At 44.5% G+C, this 16,667-nt stretch overlaps 5 protein-coding genes across 56 annotated transcripts in view; 1 reads left to right on the top strand and 4 right to left on the bottom strand.

Annotated features, from left to right (window-relative positions):
- Positions 1-998, bottom strand: part of LOC108094287 (Down syndrome cell adhesion molecule-like protein Dscam2) — a 73,777-nt gene extending 72,779 nt beyond the window's left edge. For all 50 annotated transcript variants that reach the window (XM_043208092.1, XM_043208072.1, XM_043208106.1 and 47 more), the window contains exon 1: positions 589-998. The gene's annotated coding sequence lies outside the window, so the exon portion shown is untranslated. The remainder of the gene's footprint in view (positions 1-588) is intronic.
- Positions 999-1,650: 652 nt separating this feature from the next.
- LOC108093962 (kinesin-like protein costa) lies at positions 1,651-6,701 on the bottom strand. Its single transcript, XM_017194367.1, has 4 exons — positions 5,931-6,701; positions 5,167-5,878; positions 4,664-5,112; positions 1,651-4,602 (listed from the first exon to the last, which is right to left on the bottom strand). The coding sequence occupies exons 1-4, from the start codon at positions 6,574-6,576 to the stop codon at positions 2,780-2,782; spliced, it is 3,630 nt and encodes a 1,209-aa protein (XP_017049856.1). The 5' UTR covers positions 6,577-6,701; the 3' UTR covers positions 1,651-2,779.
- A 318-nt stretch (positions 6,702-7,019) lies between these two features.
- Positions 7,020-10,788, top strand: LOC108093978 (putative pre-mRNA-splicing factor ATP-dependent RNA helicase PRP1). Its single transcript, XM_017194385.2, has 7 exons — positions 7,020-7,162; positions 7,217-8,004; positions 8,323-8,796; positions 8,866-9,129; positions 9,819-9,941; positions 10,010-10,363; positions 10,432-10,788. The coding sequence occupies exons 1-7, from the start codon at positions 7,110-7,112 to the stop codon at positions 10,557-10,559; spliced, it is 2,184 nt and encodes a 727-aa protein (XP_017049874.1). The 5' UTR covers positions 7,020-7,109; the 3' UTR covers positions 10,560-10,788.
- Positions 10,785-14,913, bottom strand: LOC108093979 (gustatory receptor for sugar taste 43a). Of its 3 annotated transcripts, none has more exons than XM_017194387.1 (8): positions 14,483-14,913; positions 14,367-14,421; positions 13,729-13,873; positions 13,515-13,677; positions 11,677-11,820; positions 11,337-11,622; positions 10,928-11,279; positions 10,785-10,867 (listed from the first exon to the last, which is right to left on the bottom strand). In XM_017194387.1, the coding sequence occupies exons 1-8, from the start codon at positions 14,634-14,636 to the stop codon at positions 10,805-10,807; spliced, it is 1,362 nt and encodes a 453-aa protein (XP_017049876.1). In that variant the 5' UTR covers positions 14,637-14,913; the 3' UTR covers positions 10,785-10,804. The 3 variants fall into 3 exon arrangements, with proteins under 3 accessions (XP_017049876.1, XP_017049877.1, XP_043064135.1); XM_017194388.1 differs by having other exon boundaries at positions 13,729-13,861; XM_043208200.1 differs by lacking the exons at positions 13,515-13,677; positions 13,729-13,873; positions 14,367-14,421; positions 14,483-14,913 and adding an exon at positions 13,098-13,190.
- A 108-nt stretch (positions 14,914-15,021) lies between these two features.
- Positions 15,022-16,557, bottom strand: LOC108093980 (lactoylglutathione lyase). Its single transcript, XM_017194389.2, has 5 exons — positions 16,410-16,557; positions 16,197-16,333; positions 16,056-16,142; positions 15,332-15,445; positions 15,022-15,274 (listed from the first exon to the last, which is right to left on the bottom strand). Exons 1-5 carry the CDS (start codon positions 16,479-16,481, stop codon positions 15,154-15,156), a joined length of 531 nt encoding a protein of 176 aa, XP_017049878.1. The 5' UTR covers positions 16,482-16,557; the 3' UTR covers positions 15,022-15,153.
- Positions 16,558-16,667: the final 110 nt, after the last annotated feature.

Genomic DNA, 16,667 nt, shown 5'->3' with positions numbered 1-16,667 from the left:
GCATGAGGCACAGGTTGCACACACACTCCGACGCACAAGCGAATAGAACGGTAATCGCAGAGTTGCTTTTCTGCGGTGCCAAGGGCGCATGCGCCGAAAAAAAATTCGCTGAAAAATTCTGGGACTGAAATGATTTTGTCTAAAAGTCATTTTATAAATGAAAAGACCAGCGAAATAGCTGAAATCTATATAAAGATGAAACTAAAGATTTAGAAACATATTATTGTACTTGTTTGGTTTTCATGTAAATGGTTCTTTCCTCCCTTATCGAAATACATTTTCACACCCTTTTGCATGTGTGTGTAACTATAGTGCAGAAAGTAACCATTTTTGCATTCCCGTAACGAGGAAAACCTAAAATTTGCGACAAATCAATAGAAAGCCCCAATAAAGTGTCCAAATTTGTATTGTAAACCGGTTATTAAATGTATTAAATCCTCCTGCGTTAGATTTGGCAAGCTACCGTTACTCAGTGGGCGTGGGCAGGACTCACGCACACACCCAAACCCAACCTATACATACACGAATGGCACAAAGAAGTTGCCAGACAAAGTGGGAAATGGCTCAAAAAATGACCACTTTTCTTACCGTTTAAGCTTGTTTTGATGGCCAAATTGATAGTTTAATACGTCGTTAATTGTTGTTAACACACACAAACACACACAGTGAGAGTGGTGGGCAATTTGCAGCAGGGTGCCACTAATCCACAGGGGTGGCGACTCCGCACAAAAGCACCGCACACACAAACACAAATACCTATTGCTCTGCTCTTCGCTATCTTTTAGATAGTTTGCATACTATTATTCACTTTTTATTCAGAAGGTGCACAACAACCACTGCAACCGGTTGGCGGGCGCGCGGGGGGGTTTTAATCGCGAACCGCTGCCGTATATCCGTATCCGTGTCCCAAAACAACGCTCACACGCACACACAATCAAACGCACGCTCTCGCGATTCACCGACTTACGCTGAATCCGGTTCTCGATCGCTCGACGGTCCAAACAAGACTGAGCGGATGCTCAGATACTCAGATACTACCCGCCTCAGATTCAGATACTCCGCCAGCCGGTGGTTTTTTGCTCTCTCAAGAGCTCTCTCTCGCCGAATATAAGTGTGTGTGTGCGAGCAAAGGGGAAACTGTTTGGGAAATTTCAAGGGACATTTTCCACTTGTTGCATTTGGGTGGAATAAGTGTGGGCGATACTTGTTTGGATTTTTAATTTCATGTGCTGTTACTGAACCTATTAGTATTGGTTGAAAACTACCGAACTTTAACGAAGAAATTATTTCTAAGTTTGCAAAATTTGAAGCAAGTTTAATTCTGGTTAATCCACAGTCATTGAACATTTTCATATCCAGATTACAAGGTAGCCAAAATAAAAACAATTTTAGCTTTAAAGAACTTTTTTTAACTTTGAAAAAAAAATGGAATGTTAACCTTTTTACAGCAACTTAATAATAATATTCCTCTGATCATATTTTGGTACTGCTTTCTAATACTTTAGACTAAAAGTGATTTGAATTACGTATCTTTCATTGGAGTATTGATGTTTGTTTTTCCTTAGTTGTGTTGTAAATCTTTCCTTAGTTTTGTTGTAAATTGAAAACCCAGCCATCCCACGAACAATAAAAAATCGCAAGTTAATAAAAAACTTTTAGTAGGGGTTAATTAAGTTTACATATATTTTATTTGCTTATCCAACAATATCCACACAAAAGCAATGCCGAGCGATTATGGCGGAATATCAATGCTTCCAGTTGTGAAGCTGATTTTCTACAAGTTTATTTTGTAAGGGAGTACAATATTAATATCAGTATATGCATAGAGTATATTATATTCCTGTCTATAAAATGGAATGCAATCTCTAGAAATTGCGACTATCAGAATCGTTAATCAAAAATATATTATACACAACCAAAAAGTTTTTGCATTAAAAATTAAGAGCCACATGAGTATTCAATTTTCGCACGAGTATTGTAGATGCATTTAAGTTGAGCAGGTTAAATTATTTTGGTGAAGACTATAAAAGTTAACACTTGGGTGATCGAGAACGAGTATTTTGGCAGACACAAAAGTTAAATAAAAGTCGAGGGAAGACACAATAGTGTTTACAACTAACCTAAAACTAACAAAATCAGTTAAAACTATGTGGTAAAATAACACATTGCAATTATTTACAGGTTAGACGGTGGATGAATTATCATTCAACATTTTGAGCGAACATACATATCTGTGTAGTTTGTTTTGCGAGTATCTTAAGTAGCAGGTCAAGTCTTTACAGTTGAATCTCATGAGGATATTTATTTTCATACGCTAGATTTATGTGTAAGGGTTTGTAAAATAAATGCTCTCCAGCTAAAGAGTTAGAATGAGAACCGTGTCGAGTCTATTTGTGTAACTGTGGACGAAGCTTGTTCAGCACGAGTGCCTTGTAAAAAAACATCGAGTTCCTAGCCCCAAAAATACCGTAAGCGACAATTGTATAAATAATAAAGTTTTGGAGGTTTCCTTTACTCTTGGTTGTTGCTAAATCCAGTGTTATATAAATATGAGTATTTGGTTTTAAAGCTGAATTCTAATTTTTTGTTACCACGAATCTTTCACGATCGTTTAAAACCAAAAACACCTCCTTCCGTGTTTTTAACGAGAAGAAAACATTACTTTTACAAATGTCGCTTTTGGCTTAGTGGCACCTGGTTCTCGATTAATGGCTTTGCATGGCCTATGGCTTTTTAGCTTAACCTGATATAAGCGCCCTGGAAATGGTTAAATTCGTGTTTAATTACGACGACTGGCGTCCTGGATGATTATCTTGTTCTTCTGCCGCGTCACCTTCGTGGCCGCCGGCGCTGGCATCAACCGCTTCAGCTGCTCTGGCCTAAAACTAACCAGGGCCTTATCCTTGACTTTTCCCACAGCTCCAGTTGTAGTCGTGGTGGTGGTCGTTGCCGTGGCCGTGGTGGTTGACTCAATCAAAGCAGTGGATTCTTCGGCCGTGGAGCCTGACGAACCGGCTGCAGCAGCTGAGGCGTATCGGGTGAGCACGTGGAACTTGGCGAAGATGTTGCGTCCACTGCGTTGCTCCTTGTCCTTGTACTTGTCTAGTGCCGAGCCAGTGGGCAGCGGCTTAGGCGCCTTGACCAGCGCCTTGCCGGGATTGCTGCCGGCTGCTTTGTAGAAATCGTCGTAGTCGAAATCACTACTAGCCTGCGCTGGCGAAGAAGCAGTGGCCAAAGCTCGCTCTCCAAAACTCGCCGAACTGGCAGACGTTTCCTCGGCCATGTGGCGCAGCATCAGCGTTAGCTTCATCTCGTGCTGGCGTTGCAGCAGCACGGCGTTCCGTTCGCCTTCGAGTCTGGCCTGGCGCACGGCGTTCGACAAGACGCGTTCCTTCCACTCCCAGGCATCCCGCTCGCGCTCCAACTGCACCAACTGCAGCTCCAGCTTTCGCGAGGAGTCTCGCAGATCGATCACCTTGGTGAAGTACTTGTACAGCAGCGTGCGCATCTCCTCTGTCGAAAGCCGATTCAAACGAGCCATTAACATCTGCTCTCCTTTCTCCCGCTGTATTCGGTCGCTGGTGTCGATAGAGCGGTGGCCCGTGATCATCTCATTCTTGAATTCAATGGCCGCGTCTATGGCCTCGATGGCCTCGTCGCACTCAAGCAACTTACGCTCCTCCTTTTGAGTCAGCACCTTGTCCCGCTTGAGCTTCCGATCTAGATGGCAACGCTCCTCCAGCAGCAAGTCGCGTGTGCCGCGCAGGTTACGGATCTCGTGACGCAAACTCTCTTGCTGGGCTGGCCCCGGCTGCTCCTCCAGGTTATCCGACTTTTCACGCAGAATATGATTAAGGTGCGTGATTCTGGCCTGAACCGCCTTTAACTGCCGTCCATGATGCTCTGGTGATTCCGCCTGGGTCTTTACCAACTCTTTGCCAGCGTCCCGGGATTCCCGCAGCTTGGCCAGCTCTGCCTCCAGTTGATCGCGCAATTTTCCCTCCTTGCGGAGCCTTTTCTCCAATTCATCGGCCTGCTTTCGTGACTCGCCCACCGATTGCTGAAGCTTCTTCACCTTCTGGCCGCTTTCTCCGGCAATATGCTTAATTGAGCTTAGGTCTTCTAATCGCCGCTCAAGGTGCGCGATTATTGCGGTCCACCGTTCGATTTCCGACTGCTCCCGTCCTTGCACCAGCGCCTTTCCCAGCTGCTTCTTGGCCTTGTCGCACTCGGCCTCCAACTTTGACCGCTTCTTGTGAAACCTTTGCTTGACGTGGCTGCGCGTGTCGCTGTTCTTAACCAATTCACCGATGATGTTTTGTTTTACCTGAATCGTCTGTTCTATTTCCCGCAATTGACGCTGTTTTCCTTCGATCTCAGCCACCAACTTACGAAGCTTTTTCTGCAGCTGCTCGATGGGAGCATTCGCGGCGGCGGCGGCCAGAGCTGCCTGGCGGAGACCCTCTCCCGAGGAACTTTCCAGTGGATCCACAATCGACTCCGGATCGATGGCGGGTGGCGGATTTTGAGAAGCTACTCGATTAAGCATGGCTAGTTCGGCAGTACTTAAGCTAACTCCCGGTTGAATGCTTCTCCTCCGTCCTGATAGAGCAAAAAGCAAAGCGTTACTCACAAAAAAAACTTTTCCAAGTCGAGGACTCACCACCAATACTAGTCTTACGATCCTCTCCGTTCTCCGCTGGCGGCTGTGGCTCGATCTCACGATCCTGGCTCTGCATAACCGCTTTTGGATGTTTAGACAGATAATCTGCGTGCTTTTCCAGGATAAGCGCGTCCGTCTTATCGCGAAACTCTTCCATTAATCCCTCTACTTTATCGTCCAGATCAGGCCGCTGCGACTCATTGTCAGTGTCATTTTCATTGTCGGAGTTTGGCGGCTCTGAGTTGGCTGGCTCTGAGTTCCCTGGGTCAGAATTAGCCGCTTCCGAGTTGATATCCTCTGGCTCTTCTGCCTCTTGAATTGGAACTAGATGCTTATGCTGGCGCATTGCCTCTGTTGAGCTGAGACACTCTTCGCATTCTTGTTTGAGGTAGAGCCACTCCGCGATCTGCTCCTTCTCGAGTTCACTGATAAGCTTGGAGTCCATTAGCCTGAAATAATAATTATCTTAAAGATGTTTAAATATAATTTATGTCTCCACTCACTTGGCAAACAATCCTTCAGCGTTTGTCACTAGCTTTGACCACTGACTGGCCGCAAACTGCAAGCCAAAATTGTCGCCCGGCCCCGCCTGCGCTAAAGGTCCAGCTGCAGGGTTGGAAATTGGAAGCTCCTCAGGAGGCCGGACGATAAGTGTGTTGTCGTCTGAGTACGTGTTCATAATCACATAATTCCGCACGCATTGCACCTTAAAGGCAAACTGCAAGTTGCCCAGGGTCTCAGACAGATTCTCCTCTAAGGGCGAAACGCACAGGATAACGAGTGTCTGAGCTCGTCCACCGAACGAATCCTTTAGCAAAGTCGTGAGAGTGGTTTGGCCATACGGAATGTTGCCATTGACCCCGTACATCAGGCCAGGATCCGTGAGAGTGCTGACGACCTGCTCCAACATATGCAAGCCCGCATCACGTGGTCGTCCGGGGGGTGGTTCGCCACAGCGTTCTGTTCCCCATAGGTCCGAAAAGCTCGCCGTCGACAAGCGATGCTGCAGGAGTCCCTCCTTGGACACCCACTGCTGCTCCAGGGTGAGCGTGAAAAGCGTGTGTGCAGGCAACAATTGGCGGGCCGATAATCCCGTCTGCAGCCAGCGAAAGACGGCTTCTGCGTTGGTGCAGTGTATGTTGCCCATGCCCAACAAGTCGCAGACTTCCCCTCCGCAGATTTCCACGAATCCAACGTTAACGGCATAGGTGCGTTCTGGAGTTAAAAATAATAAGTATCTTAGTTTTAGTTATGCTACTAAACTTACCTGGGTGCGAAGATATGTGAGCAAAGATGTCCCGGACGCACAGATGGACGACTCCTTCGGTGGCCCCCTCTGATTGGTTGCTCTCATCGACATTTCCGTAGAAGGTGTAACTCTTGCCTTGGCCGCGCTGGCCGTAAGTTACCACGGATGCGTCAAACCCCTCCAGAAAGAGGGTGATCAACGGAAATACGGTCTGGTGGTACACCTGCTCCTGAGAGGTGCTGCTGCCCAGGGCGTGGGTGACGGGCACAGTGTGAGGACCCACTTGTATGAGTCCAGCCGCGATGCTTTCCATTGGATCGCCGCCCGGCAAAGCACTGGGCAATCCTAGGGCTGAGGCGCTGATAGGAATTGCCTGTACACAATATCGGGTGTTTGGAGCATCTTTTGGTCCGTTACCGTTGCCGTTGGCGTCCGTATTTTCTTTCGGATCGATAGCACTCTCCTCCGCATTCCCATTCTGATCCCTCAGCGCAGTGCTGTCCTCCTTGGCCTCCGCAACTTGATCCGCAGTGTCCTTGGTGTCCGCCCCCTTATTTTCCGCCTTTACATCCTTTTTCAGCTCTGTTGGGGCACAATTCTCTTTTAAAACTTTAAGCTCACTGTGCGGGAAAATGCGCACGGCAACTTGTATAGGTATTTCCATATTTCTAGCTTTTGTCCTGATCCCGAAGGAGCTCTTTCATTCACCCTCCTCCGATTTTTTACGCATTTTAGCGCTTCAAATACTCGCAAAATTTCGGCTTCGAATCGATACAATGCGATAGTGTGACCGCAATTAGAGAAATACTCCCACCACCGAATATACCAAAAAGTGCATAGATTATATTTTTGTAGTCCGCTCTTAACGGCTTAATTAAATGCAAAATGATCAATAATAACAAATTCTCAAGCATTGCATTAGATTCTTAAAACTTATTCAGTTTTATATAGAACAGGATTTTACCTTCCAAAATCCAGGAACACTATTTACAAAAAGGTGGACCCGCGAATCAAAATATTGAAATGTGTGTATGCACTTGGTGAGGATCTTAGCTGACTGTGGGAAAATTGAGGTATTTTTAAGGTTATTTACAGCACGCTGTCGGTATATGTTAAAGGTCACACTGAGCGCGTGTTTTTTTTTTGTGCAAAACGCTTCGATTCTGGAATTATTTCTAGCAAATCGACGAAAACAGCATGTCCAAGCGTCGAATCGAAGTAGGGGAAACCTATGGCAGCAAGGCTAAGAAGTGAGTGCGCTAATCTTAACAGACAGCGGTAGTCTAAACCAGATCGTTTTCCAGGGAGTCGGAGGCGTCCTCGTCATCTGCCGCCGCCGGCACAGTGGCCCAGATCCTAGGCGGATTCGTGCCCAACAAGCAGCCGCCCACTATGAATCCACTGACTCAAAAGCCGTACTCGCAGCGCTATCAGAATCTCTACAAGAAGCGGATCGCGCTGCCCGTATTCGAGTACCAGGCTGATTTTATGAGGCTGCTTAGCCAGCACCAGTGCATCGTGCTGGTGGGCGAGACAGGCTCCGGCAAAACGACCCAGATACCGCAGTGGTGTGTGGACTTTGCGGTTTCCAAGGGCCGGAAAGGCGTCTCCTGCACGCAGCCGCGTCGAGTAGCCGCCATGTCCGTGGCCCAGCGCGTCTCCGAGGAGATGGACGTGAACCTGGGTGAGGAAGTGGGTTACTCCATCCGTTTCGAGGACTGTTCCTCAGCAAAGACACTACTCAAATACATGACCGACGGTATGTTGCTGCGCGAGGCCATGTCCGATCCCATGCTGGAGCAGTACCAGGTCATCCTGCTTGACGAGGCCCACGAGCGTACCCTGGCTACTGATATTTTAATGGGCGTGCTAAAGGAGGTCATTCGGCAGCGCAGCGACCTCAAGCTCGTCGTCATGTCCGCCACCCTGGACGCCGGCAAGTTCCAGCAGTATTTCGACAACGCTCCACTTATGAACGTACCCGGTCGCACTCATCCCGTGGAGATCTTCTACACGCCAGAGCCTGAAAGGGATTACCTGGAGGCCGCCATTCGTACGGTCATTCAGATTCACATGTGCGAAGAGATTGAGGGTAAGTGGCAACAGTCGTACTAATAAAACTTTTTTGTTCATGTTGTTCGGCTAAATGTTTATGGCTCACCCATCTCTCCTATCCCTTCAACTTGCTGAGCTTTGAAATTAATGAGTACTATTTGAAATGATTCACAAGGAAATGGGGTAATAATAAGAGTGTCAGTTGCCTACAATAACAGCAAGAACAATAGGAAAAAATTGTTTTGTGTACAAGAAAACAGCAGTGTTATATTCGTAAATTCTTTCTATGCTCCAATTACCGAATTAAAATTGTTAGGTATGATTCAATTTAAAAAAAAATTTTTTTCGTTTCTAGGTGACATTCTCATGTTCCTCACTGGTCAGGAGGAGATCGAGGAGGCCTGCAAGCGCATCAAGCGCGAAATCGACAATCTTGGCTCTGAAATTGGCGAGCTTAAATGCATTCCCCTATACTCGACGCTGCCTCCCAATTTACAACAGCGAATCTTCGAGGCGGCTCCACCGCCGAATGCAAATGGCGCTATCGGTCGTAAGGTTGTTGTGTCCACCAATATTGCCGAGACTTCGCTGACCATTGATGGAGTGGTGTTCGTGATTGATCCAGGCTTCGCAAAGCAGAAAGTGTACAATCCTCGCATCCGAGTGGAGAGTCTGCTCGTCTCGCCCATCTCGAAGGCTTCAGCTCAGCAGCGAGCTGGTCGTGCTGGCCGTACGCGTCCCGGGAAGTGCTTCCGTCTGTACACAGAGAAGGCTTTTAAAAACGAGATGCAGGATAACACCTATCCCGAAATTCTGCGCTCCAACTTGGGTAACTAAAAGACTATTAAAATGTTTTAGGTTTATCCTTATAAATAATTGTTTTTGTGTTTTTTAACAGGCACTGTTGTTCTGCAGCTCAAGAAGTTGGGCATCGACGATCTGGTTCACTTTGACTTCATGGATCCCCCTGCTCCAGAGACTCTTATGCGTGCCCTTGAGCTTCTTAACTACTTGGCGGCCCTCGATGATGACGGCAATCTAACTGACCTCGGCGCCGTCATGTCCGAGTTCCCCTTGGATCCCCAGTTGGCCAAGATGCTGATCGCTAGCTGCCAGCACAACTGCTCCAACGAGATACTTTCCATAACGGCCATGCTGTCGGGTGAGATAAACAAATTTTTAGCACCAAACGTTTTCCTTTAAGTTGAGGGAACTATTAGGCTTTGCATTTATGGGCGGAATTTACTTTTACGGCTGTTTAAAAGGTCATTAAATTTTCAATAGGATAGGAAGACGATAAGTTTGCAAACCTTAACTTACCACTTCCATTATTTTATTTTATATATTTTGTATTCCCAAAATATTAAATATAAATTAAATATTATTGTGACTTTCTTAGTAGCAGCCGTAGATCTTCTGCGTTTTAAAATTGAAAATCTTCGAAAGTTTTGAGCTAAATTGGTTTGGTTATCTTTTTCGGACGACCCACAGACTCAACTTGGACAGATCTAAGTCATTCTTAAGCAATAATGCAAAGAAAAAAGTTTATTCAATTTATTTGTTCTTTGCATTCAACTCGAAAAGACAAGTTGCAAATGCGTTGAAAACCCCAAGTCATTTGCCCGTCATTCAAATGGAATGATGAGAGGCTTTGTCGCGTTAAACATTGTGCTCTTGGCCTGGCCCTATGAAATACCCGAACGCATTTGCAACTCACAAATGCAACCAATCTTTAAATCAAGCCTCTAGATTGCCTAGCTGACAAAAAGTAAGCACAATCTATTTGTTTATGTAAGAAATTGTTTTGAACTTACGCTTAATCGAAACCAAACCAATTCAAACGTGCAAAAGTGCCACAATGCTTCGTGCGTCCAAACGAGGCCAAGAAAGCAGCTGACGAGGCTAAGATGCGATTCGCCCACATTGACGGAGACCACCTGACCTTGCTAAACGTTTATCACGCCTTCAAGCAAAGTGAGTAGATCAAAAAGAGAGTCTTGCCGAATCGCAAACTAATCTGGTATTTCCCTCTGCAATTTCAGGCAACGAGGATCCCAACTGGTGCTACGAGAACTTCATAAACTTTCGCTCGCTTAAAAGTGCGGACAATGTGCGCCACCAACTCGCCAGAATCATGGACCGCTTCAGCCTGCGGCGTACGAGCACTGAGTTCACCTCAAAGGACTACTACGTAAACATCCGCAAGGCCCTGGTCCAGGGCTTCTTTATGCAGGTGGCCCATCTGGAGCGCACTGGCCACTACCTGACCATCAAGGACAACCAGAACGTGCAGCTGCATCCGTCGACATGCCTGGATCACAAGCCTGACTGGGTCATTTACAATGAGTTCGTGCTGACCACAAAGAACTACATCCGCACGGTGACGGATGTTAAACGTAAGTAGTCCTTCTTAAACTGTACTCAAGCTGAAAACCATAATTTCAACCATGTTTACCCATTTTAGCCGAATGGTTGCTCAGCCTGGCGCCCCAATATTATGACCTGAACAATTTCCCGCAGTGTGAGGCGAAACGGCAGCTGGAGTTGCTGCAGCAGCGGATGGAGACCAAGCAATACCAGAAGGGTTTCTAAATCACAAGGACATGGCTAGGTGTAAACGCATTGGGAGGGGATCATGGATATCAATGTGTGAATTTTAGAGAGTTCGGAGATAACCTTTCTGAGAAAAATGAGACGTTTTGCTTTTTATCGTTTACTGAATTAAAACATAAGCACATAGACACTTCAACAGATCAGTAATATCCAAGAACTCCGTTTAGTGAATAGTGTTAATAAAAGAAGCCACTTTTTATATATATAATATTTGCCTCCTTGTATTAGCCGTTGGTCCTTTGAAACTGTATGAGTATCACGAGATAGGTGGCTATGGCCGAGGCGAACTAAAATTAAAAGGGATAGAATAATAGATTGCTTAAATACGGTATAAGATATGTCTTTACCGATGTCAAGATCGTGCGGTTGACGCGACATAATCCACAGGCGGAGAAGTCGGCATCGACCACAAGTAACTGCTGCCAGAACTTCTTCACCGCTTCCGCAAGTATGGGCTCGTGTACCTTTCGCTCGATCTCGCAGACTATCTGAATAGTTTTGCGCGACTCGCGGGCAGCCAGGTGACACGGCTCTACCACCATGAGCAATCGCAGGAAATGAAAGCATATCCAGAGCATCTGCACCCACAGGTAGCCGTTGTCCCGCTTGCTGAGCAATTCCAGGAACAGGAAGTAGGCGGTGGCAACCAAGTGAAGTAGGCAAGACACCATGATGAAGAGCACCGCAACGCCAAAGGAGCTATTCAAATACGGCAAGAGTTAGAAGCGGTTAAGCACAGGGTAAGGAAAGCTCTACTTTGACAAGAGATGGACACATTTGCCGAGCGACTCGTGACTGTCGGCCAACGACTTAAGGAGCAGCCCCTTGTTCTTGGCTGGAAAATAACCCAATTTGAGTAACTCCACGTTCAGGATTAGGCTGCGGGCGGCTGCCTTGTCACCTGCGGATTCGCTGGGCAGAGTCTCGCTATTTAGCTTTGTGAGGCTGGCGTGTAAAGCCGGTGGCATCGCGGGACGGTTCACGCTGACGTTCTTCACAGTGCTAACCTTGTGCGGCTTCACGGCACTGGAGGCATTGTTCTCTGCGGAATTGCGAATAACTAACTGAAGGTATTGCAAGTCTAGAAGCGACTTACCACCAAGAAAGCTGCTGGAAAGCATCCTATTTAGGCGTCCAAACCGCCTTCCAAGTCCATAGGCGGTGTTTGCAAAGTTTACTTGCAGACCCGTGAGGATAAAGTAGAGACCGTAAAACGGAATGTACCAGTGCACGTTGAGCTCTATGGAGAAGAATGGAGGATAAGAATAACATGTTTAGAGCGAAATTTATATATCGGTTTAGAGTTTCTAGCCGGGGTGAAATTCAATGTTTCTAAGCACAATCGAGAAAAAAAATATATAAATATGTATGTAATTTCCTGTAGTAATAGCATACAACAATTTTACCATAATAATACTTGCTGCAACTTTTCAAGTACATATCTTGTTTAAAGTAATTGTAGCTTATTCGGTCTGTTGACAGCATAATGGCGAACCAAATTTGAATACTTTGAAGTAATTTTAAAATGGCCTTGGCCATTTCTACTTGAGGCACTATGTTGGGGCATAATTGGGACAAAAATCAGCCGTCAAAATTTGTTCTCTGAATTAGGGCCAGGCCCGTATCCAGAAATTTGTTTCTAGGGGGGCTCAAGGAAAAAAATCAATAAAAAATGCGGACTTATTCGAATAAATTCAATAAATTAAATTAAATTTGGCTTTGTATCAGTCTACTGATCTATACGTTCCTGTTAGGTCAGCTTTCTTCTACTGAAGACTTTTTAATGAAAAGTCTTTAATAGAAAAAATTTTGGAATTCAAAAATTTCCCGGGCACCCCCCCTGGATACGTGCCTGATTAGGGCGTCTTTCTTTTCGAATTTATGCGGTTGCCTAGGGTTATAAGTTGGTCGAAAAAATATTTACAGTTTAGATGTAGCTTTATAATTCCCATTTTTTTTTTTGCCAAAAATTCGTTTATTGCATAAATTAAGTATGAGCTTCTTTTAATGCCAACAATTGAAATACAACGGCCTTGCATAATAATTTCAGTCAGAAGTTTGCAACGCAGTGAAGGAGACCCCTCAGACCCCATAAAGTATATATTCTTGATCAGCATCGCAATACAGCGCGTGTTTTTTGAACACCCGAAAAGCTAAAAATCGGATAACTCTATCATAAAGCTGCCATAGAACGATCGAAAAATATATGTATACATAAATAATGCAAAAAAAAAAATATAGCGTCGTTGTTTTTTATTACACGAGCAAATATAGAGTGTTCTAATAACCCTTGACCCCCCCGACATAGAAAAAATCGGAAAACCTATATAGAATAAATGGAAATAAAATAATAACATCGTTGTTTTTCATCATGACGCAATAACTACCCAACTTTTAGTAAAGTTTCAACAAGATAGCTTTAAAACTGAGAGACCATGTATTTTACATAGAAACAGACAGACAGACGTACAGACGTAATTCGATGCGGATAAAAAATATATGTATACATATACATACTTTATAGGGTCTGAGGTGTCCTTTCACTGCGTTGCAAACTTCTGACTGAAATTATAATATCCTCTGTAAAAGTATAAAAACGATGAAGTTGGGCCGTAAAGTTGGTGGCCAAATTCGATTTATTCGGGGCGTGGTGTTTATGCAACGGGACTGATTTTGACTGAGACCGATGTGGTAACCCTGGATATAGTCGTACGATTTTCATAAAGCTTTAAAACTCAGAAACTAGCATGTATGAAAACAGACACACGGAGAGACGTAAATGTTTTGATCGGCTCAAATTGTTAAACTAATAATATATGTATGTACATATATGCTGGGGGTTATGAGGTGTCTCTTTTACAGCGTTTCAAACTTGGGACTAACCATATAGTACCCTTATTTTTGGTTTTGGTATACACGATGATCACTACCTACCCGTATCAGAATGCGCTATATTCATATCCTGGGCTATGCGCATCCAGGTTCCCACATCTAGGCCGACCAGAAGGGATATGGCCACCAAGGACACCGTTGCCATTGCCAGGGCTCGCCATCGATCCCTTCGGAAGTTGTTGTAGGCATTTAAAGTGTTGTCAATCTAGTGGGAGCGGTCAAAGAGATTATTGAAATCGATTTGATGTGACCTCACCCTGCTGAGTCGAGAATTTAGCTCAAGTGTGTCGTTAAGGCTAAAAAGGCCACAGTACACACCCGATACAATGGCCATGACCACCACAGAAACGTCCAGTGCCGTCACCACCTTCGACGTTGCCGACTTCATTCTAAAAGATGCACTTTTGATTTGTTGGTTGGTTTTGTTTGCAGTTTGTCAGAGCAATTAATTTGTCAAGATCAAATGTGTTTAGAAGGAAGCGAAGGTGAGGATTAGATAGAGAAAATCGAGATAGAACAACACACAGATTAGGTCCGAATAATGCCACTTAGCACCCGTATGCAGACTCATTTGCTGGATTATGGTCCAGATACAGATTTAAAGTAATTAATAAGAAATTTTATGTAACTTCTGTTACAATTAAAAAATATAGTTTAATAGGAAAGTTAATTTTTTCTTTAAGTAAAATACAAAGAAATAACTACTTCTTACAAGTAAACTACATTTTTATCTGAATTGATCGATGATTTTATCCTAAGTGACATTATTTTAAAGTCCGTATGGGACGTTCACGAATACTGATTATTAAGAAACGACACAGAACTACGGCCTTTAGAAGAAGAACATACGAGTATAAAGAAATAAAATACCGAGAGAAACGCGGAAGTACCTACCGCACGGGTGTTTCGGAGTTTGCATCAAACAAAAGTCCTCGATAGGTTAGAAAAACTACGAGAAGTTGACATCTGTGAGTCGAAAGAAGTCACCAACTTTTTGATGCCCCACTCACCCATTACCACTGTCAAGGTGGCCGAGTAAACCGTGAATATCCAGCTGCGAGCGATTTCGACTTGCCCCTTGGAGTTCCGGAGCGTGGCATATGGAGCCAGAGCCAGAACTTTGCTGATGTAGAAGATGCTGATGCTGGGCTGAGATATTTCCATTGCTACACTGGACTAGCGATACTCGCTGCTCGACCTCCGGATGAGAACTGTTCTCGAGTGGCCAAATACACGACCTTAAATTGCAAAACACCATATTCGACACCAAACAAATAATGCGCTCCCATATTTGACTATTATTAGTGGCCAGCCAACACCACCCCCGCGCCTGCAGGACCCTCCGGCAGACCGTCTGGACAAACACCCCATGTGCGAGTGAGTAACACATTTGCTTATCAAAAAGCTCCGCTGTCCGCGATGTAAATAATAATTAGCGTGTGAAAATACCAAGCCAGCAAGGACATAGGAGCCAATTATTTTCGGGCCCGAGTTGACAGCTGCAGCAGCTGCGACAGGTGAACACCGCTGAATGAGGTCCACGGCCCAATTGTTAAGCAGTTACTCTTTTATTTTAACGGTTCTACGTCGGAGTCTCCACTCGGCAGCCCGGTGCCGTGGTGCAGGCGTTAAGGAACAGTGACAGATGCTGGATTAATTAAATTAGTAAGTGGTAGCCAGTCTAGACTGAGTGGGCATTGAAGATCTCGATCCAGTAGCCGTCGGGGTCCTTGATAAAAGCCAGTCCCTTCATGCGGCCGTCGTCGGGTTTCTTGACGAAGTCAACGCCAAGCTCTTCGAAACTGCAGGGCACAAAACGAAGAGATAGAGGTAGCTTAATTTAAGTACTGATTTGTTACCGTTTACAAGCGGCGTAGACATCGGGCACCATGAGTCCGATGTGCCCGAAGCCACGGGGATCGGCGTTGCCGGTGTGGTAGCTCTGATCCGGATCGCTCTCAGTTCCCCAATTGCTACGCATTAGCACAAAAAAAGGTAAGACAAATAAGATTTACATAGTATAAGAACATATCATCATTTCAATATTTAAACTAAAACTTATTCTTAGTCATATAAAATTTGTCCAATTTTTTAAGCTAATACAAAAATCAAATCTTTTTTTGTTACTTATTCAAGGTCAACATGAATGTATATGGTAAACATATATATATACGAATGTTTTTTTCAATTCTCGAAATAAATCTCTTAAACACTCTTACCCTCTTATAAATAAGGACAGAAACGAGCTGCCTAAATCATAATTTGTATACCCTTATGTTTTAAGAAATCAAATTGATGATTATATGTTAGGAATGTTGTTTTTAAACTACGTATTAAAAAAAGACTTTCAGCATTTCACTTTTTTTTAAAGAAAGCATTTACTCAAGGTAAACTTAAAACCTCGTAATTAGTACATTTGTTTAATTTGCTTTCTTGTTTGGGATTATTTATCCCAATATGGTATGGTATGGTAATAATCGCCATAAAGAGACTCTCGTATATACCACACTTGATATATGTACATATATACGAACTGGACAGCGATAATGTATAAAACTACTTTAAATTTGCTATTTTACTTACTGGGTTAACTCAATGGTGGCTTTGCGGCTCATTGCCCAGCTGCGTCGCTCTTTGGGATCTTTCGGAACATCGGCGGAATTCTCGTAACTACGGAAGATAAGAAACCAATTGTCATCATATCGCCAAAGCAATCAAACTTACCCCAGAAAGTAAAGCGAGAATTTGGCCTCGGGAAAATCCAGTTTCACTAGCAAGGTCATCCCAAGGACACCGGTGTAGAAGGGCAAAGACCTGCGTGGATCCTTGATCCTATACATGGTCTGCTGGAACAGGAAGTCCTGCAAAAGCCGCATGTGTTAGTGGCACTTTTTGACATGGCGGCTGCGTTGGGATTTCTTCTTTGGATTGGCTCACTTTGGTGGACGTATCCGGCTTCTGGCACAGCTCGTCGGCTTCGGCATTGCTGAGTCCAGTAACGTCTCCCATTTCTAGGTTTTTGATCAATTAATCAACACCTGTTGATAAAACTCGAGAGGAAGTTTTCAGTGTGACCGCGTCTTGACCGGTAAACGATACCACAGTGCTGATAAAATGTACTAGATCTTGCTAGATAGCAAGCACCCTTAGAAAGCCGACTATTGCATACACCAATTTATAAAACATTCATGATTT

The sequence above is a fragment of the Drosophila ficusphila genome, unplaced genomic scaffold (assembly GCF_018152265.1).
Source record: "Drosophila ficusphila isolate 14025-0441.05 unplaced genomic scaffold, ASM1815226v1 contig_414, whole genome shotgun sequence".
Lineage (NCBI taxonomy): Eukaryota > Metazoa > Arthropoda > Insecta > Diptera > Drosophilidae > Drosophila > Drosophila ficusphila.
This window is presented reverse-complemented; position numbering and strand designations above follow the sequence as displayed.

What these genes read in the sequence shown, in the direction of transcription:
- LOC108093980 (XM_017194389.2), bottom strand. Translation starts at nt 16,481, where the DNA reads ATGGGAGACGTTACTGGACTCAGCAATGCCGAAGCCGACGAGCTGTGC. An exon ending in TTCTCGCTTTACTTTCTGGG is followed by an intron (nt 16,143 to 16,196) that starts GTAAGTTTGATT and finishes TATCTTCCGTAG; the next exon opens with TTACGAGAATTCCGCCGATG. An exon ending in GTCTACGCCGCTTGTAAACG is followed by an intron (nt 15,275 to 15,331) that starts GTAACAAATCAG and finishes TGTGCCCTGCAG; the next exon opens with TTTCGAAGAGCTTGGCGTTG.
- LOC108093978 (XM_017194385.2), top strand. Translation starts at nt 7,110, where the DNA reads ATGTCCAAGCGTCGAATCGAAGTAGGGGAAACCTATGGCAGCAAGGCT. An exon ending in AATTCTGCGCTCCAACTTGG is followed by an intron (nt 8,797 to 8,865) that starts GTAACTAAAAGA and finishes GTTTTTTAACAG; the next exon opens with GCACTGTTGTTCTGCAGCTC. An exon ending in TTATCACGCCTTCAAGCAAA is followed by an intron (nt 9,942 to 10,009) that starts GTGAGTAGATCA and finishes CTGCAATTTCAG; the next exon opens with GCAACGAGGATCCCAACTGG.
- LOC108093962 (XM_017194367.1), bottom strand. Translation starts at nt 6,576, where the DNA reads ATGGAAATACCTATACAAGTTGCCGTGCGCATTTTCCCGCACAGTGAG. An exon ending in GCTGAAGGATTGTTTGCCAA is followed by an intron (nt 5,113 to 5,166) that starts GTGAGTGGAGAC and finishes TTATTATTTCAG; the next exon opens with GCTAATGGACTCCAAGCTTA. An exon ending in TCGTAAGACTAGTATTGGTG is followed by an intron (nt 4,603 to 4,663) that starts GTGAGTCCTCGA and finishes TTGCTCTATCAG; the next exon opens with GACGGAGGAGAAGCATTCAA.
- LOC108093979 (XM_017194387.1), bottom strand. Translation starts at nt 14,636, where the DNA reads ATGGAAATATCTCAGCCCAGCATCAGCATCTTCTACATCAGCAAAGTT. An exon ending in AACTCCGAAACACCCGTGCG is followed by an intron (nt 13,874 to 14,366) that starts GTAGGTACTTCC and finishes ACAAATCAAAAG; the next exon opens with TGCATCTTTTAGAATGAAGT. An exon ending in TAAATTCTCGACTCAGCAGG is followed by an intron (nt 13,678 to 13,728) that starts GTGAGGTCACAT and finishes CGCTCCCACTAG; the next exon opens with ATTGACAACACTTTAAATGC.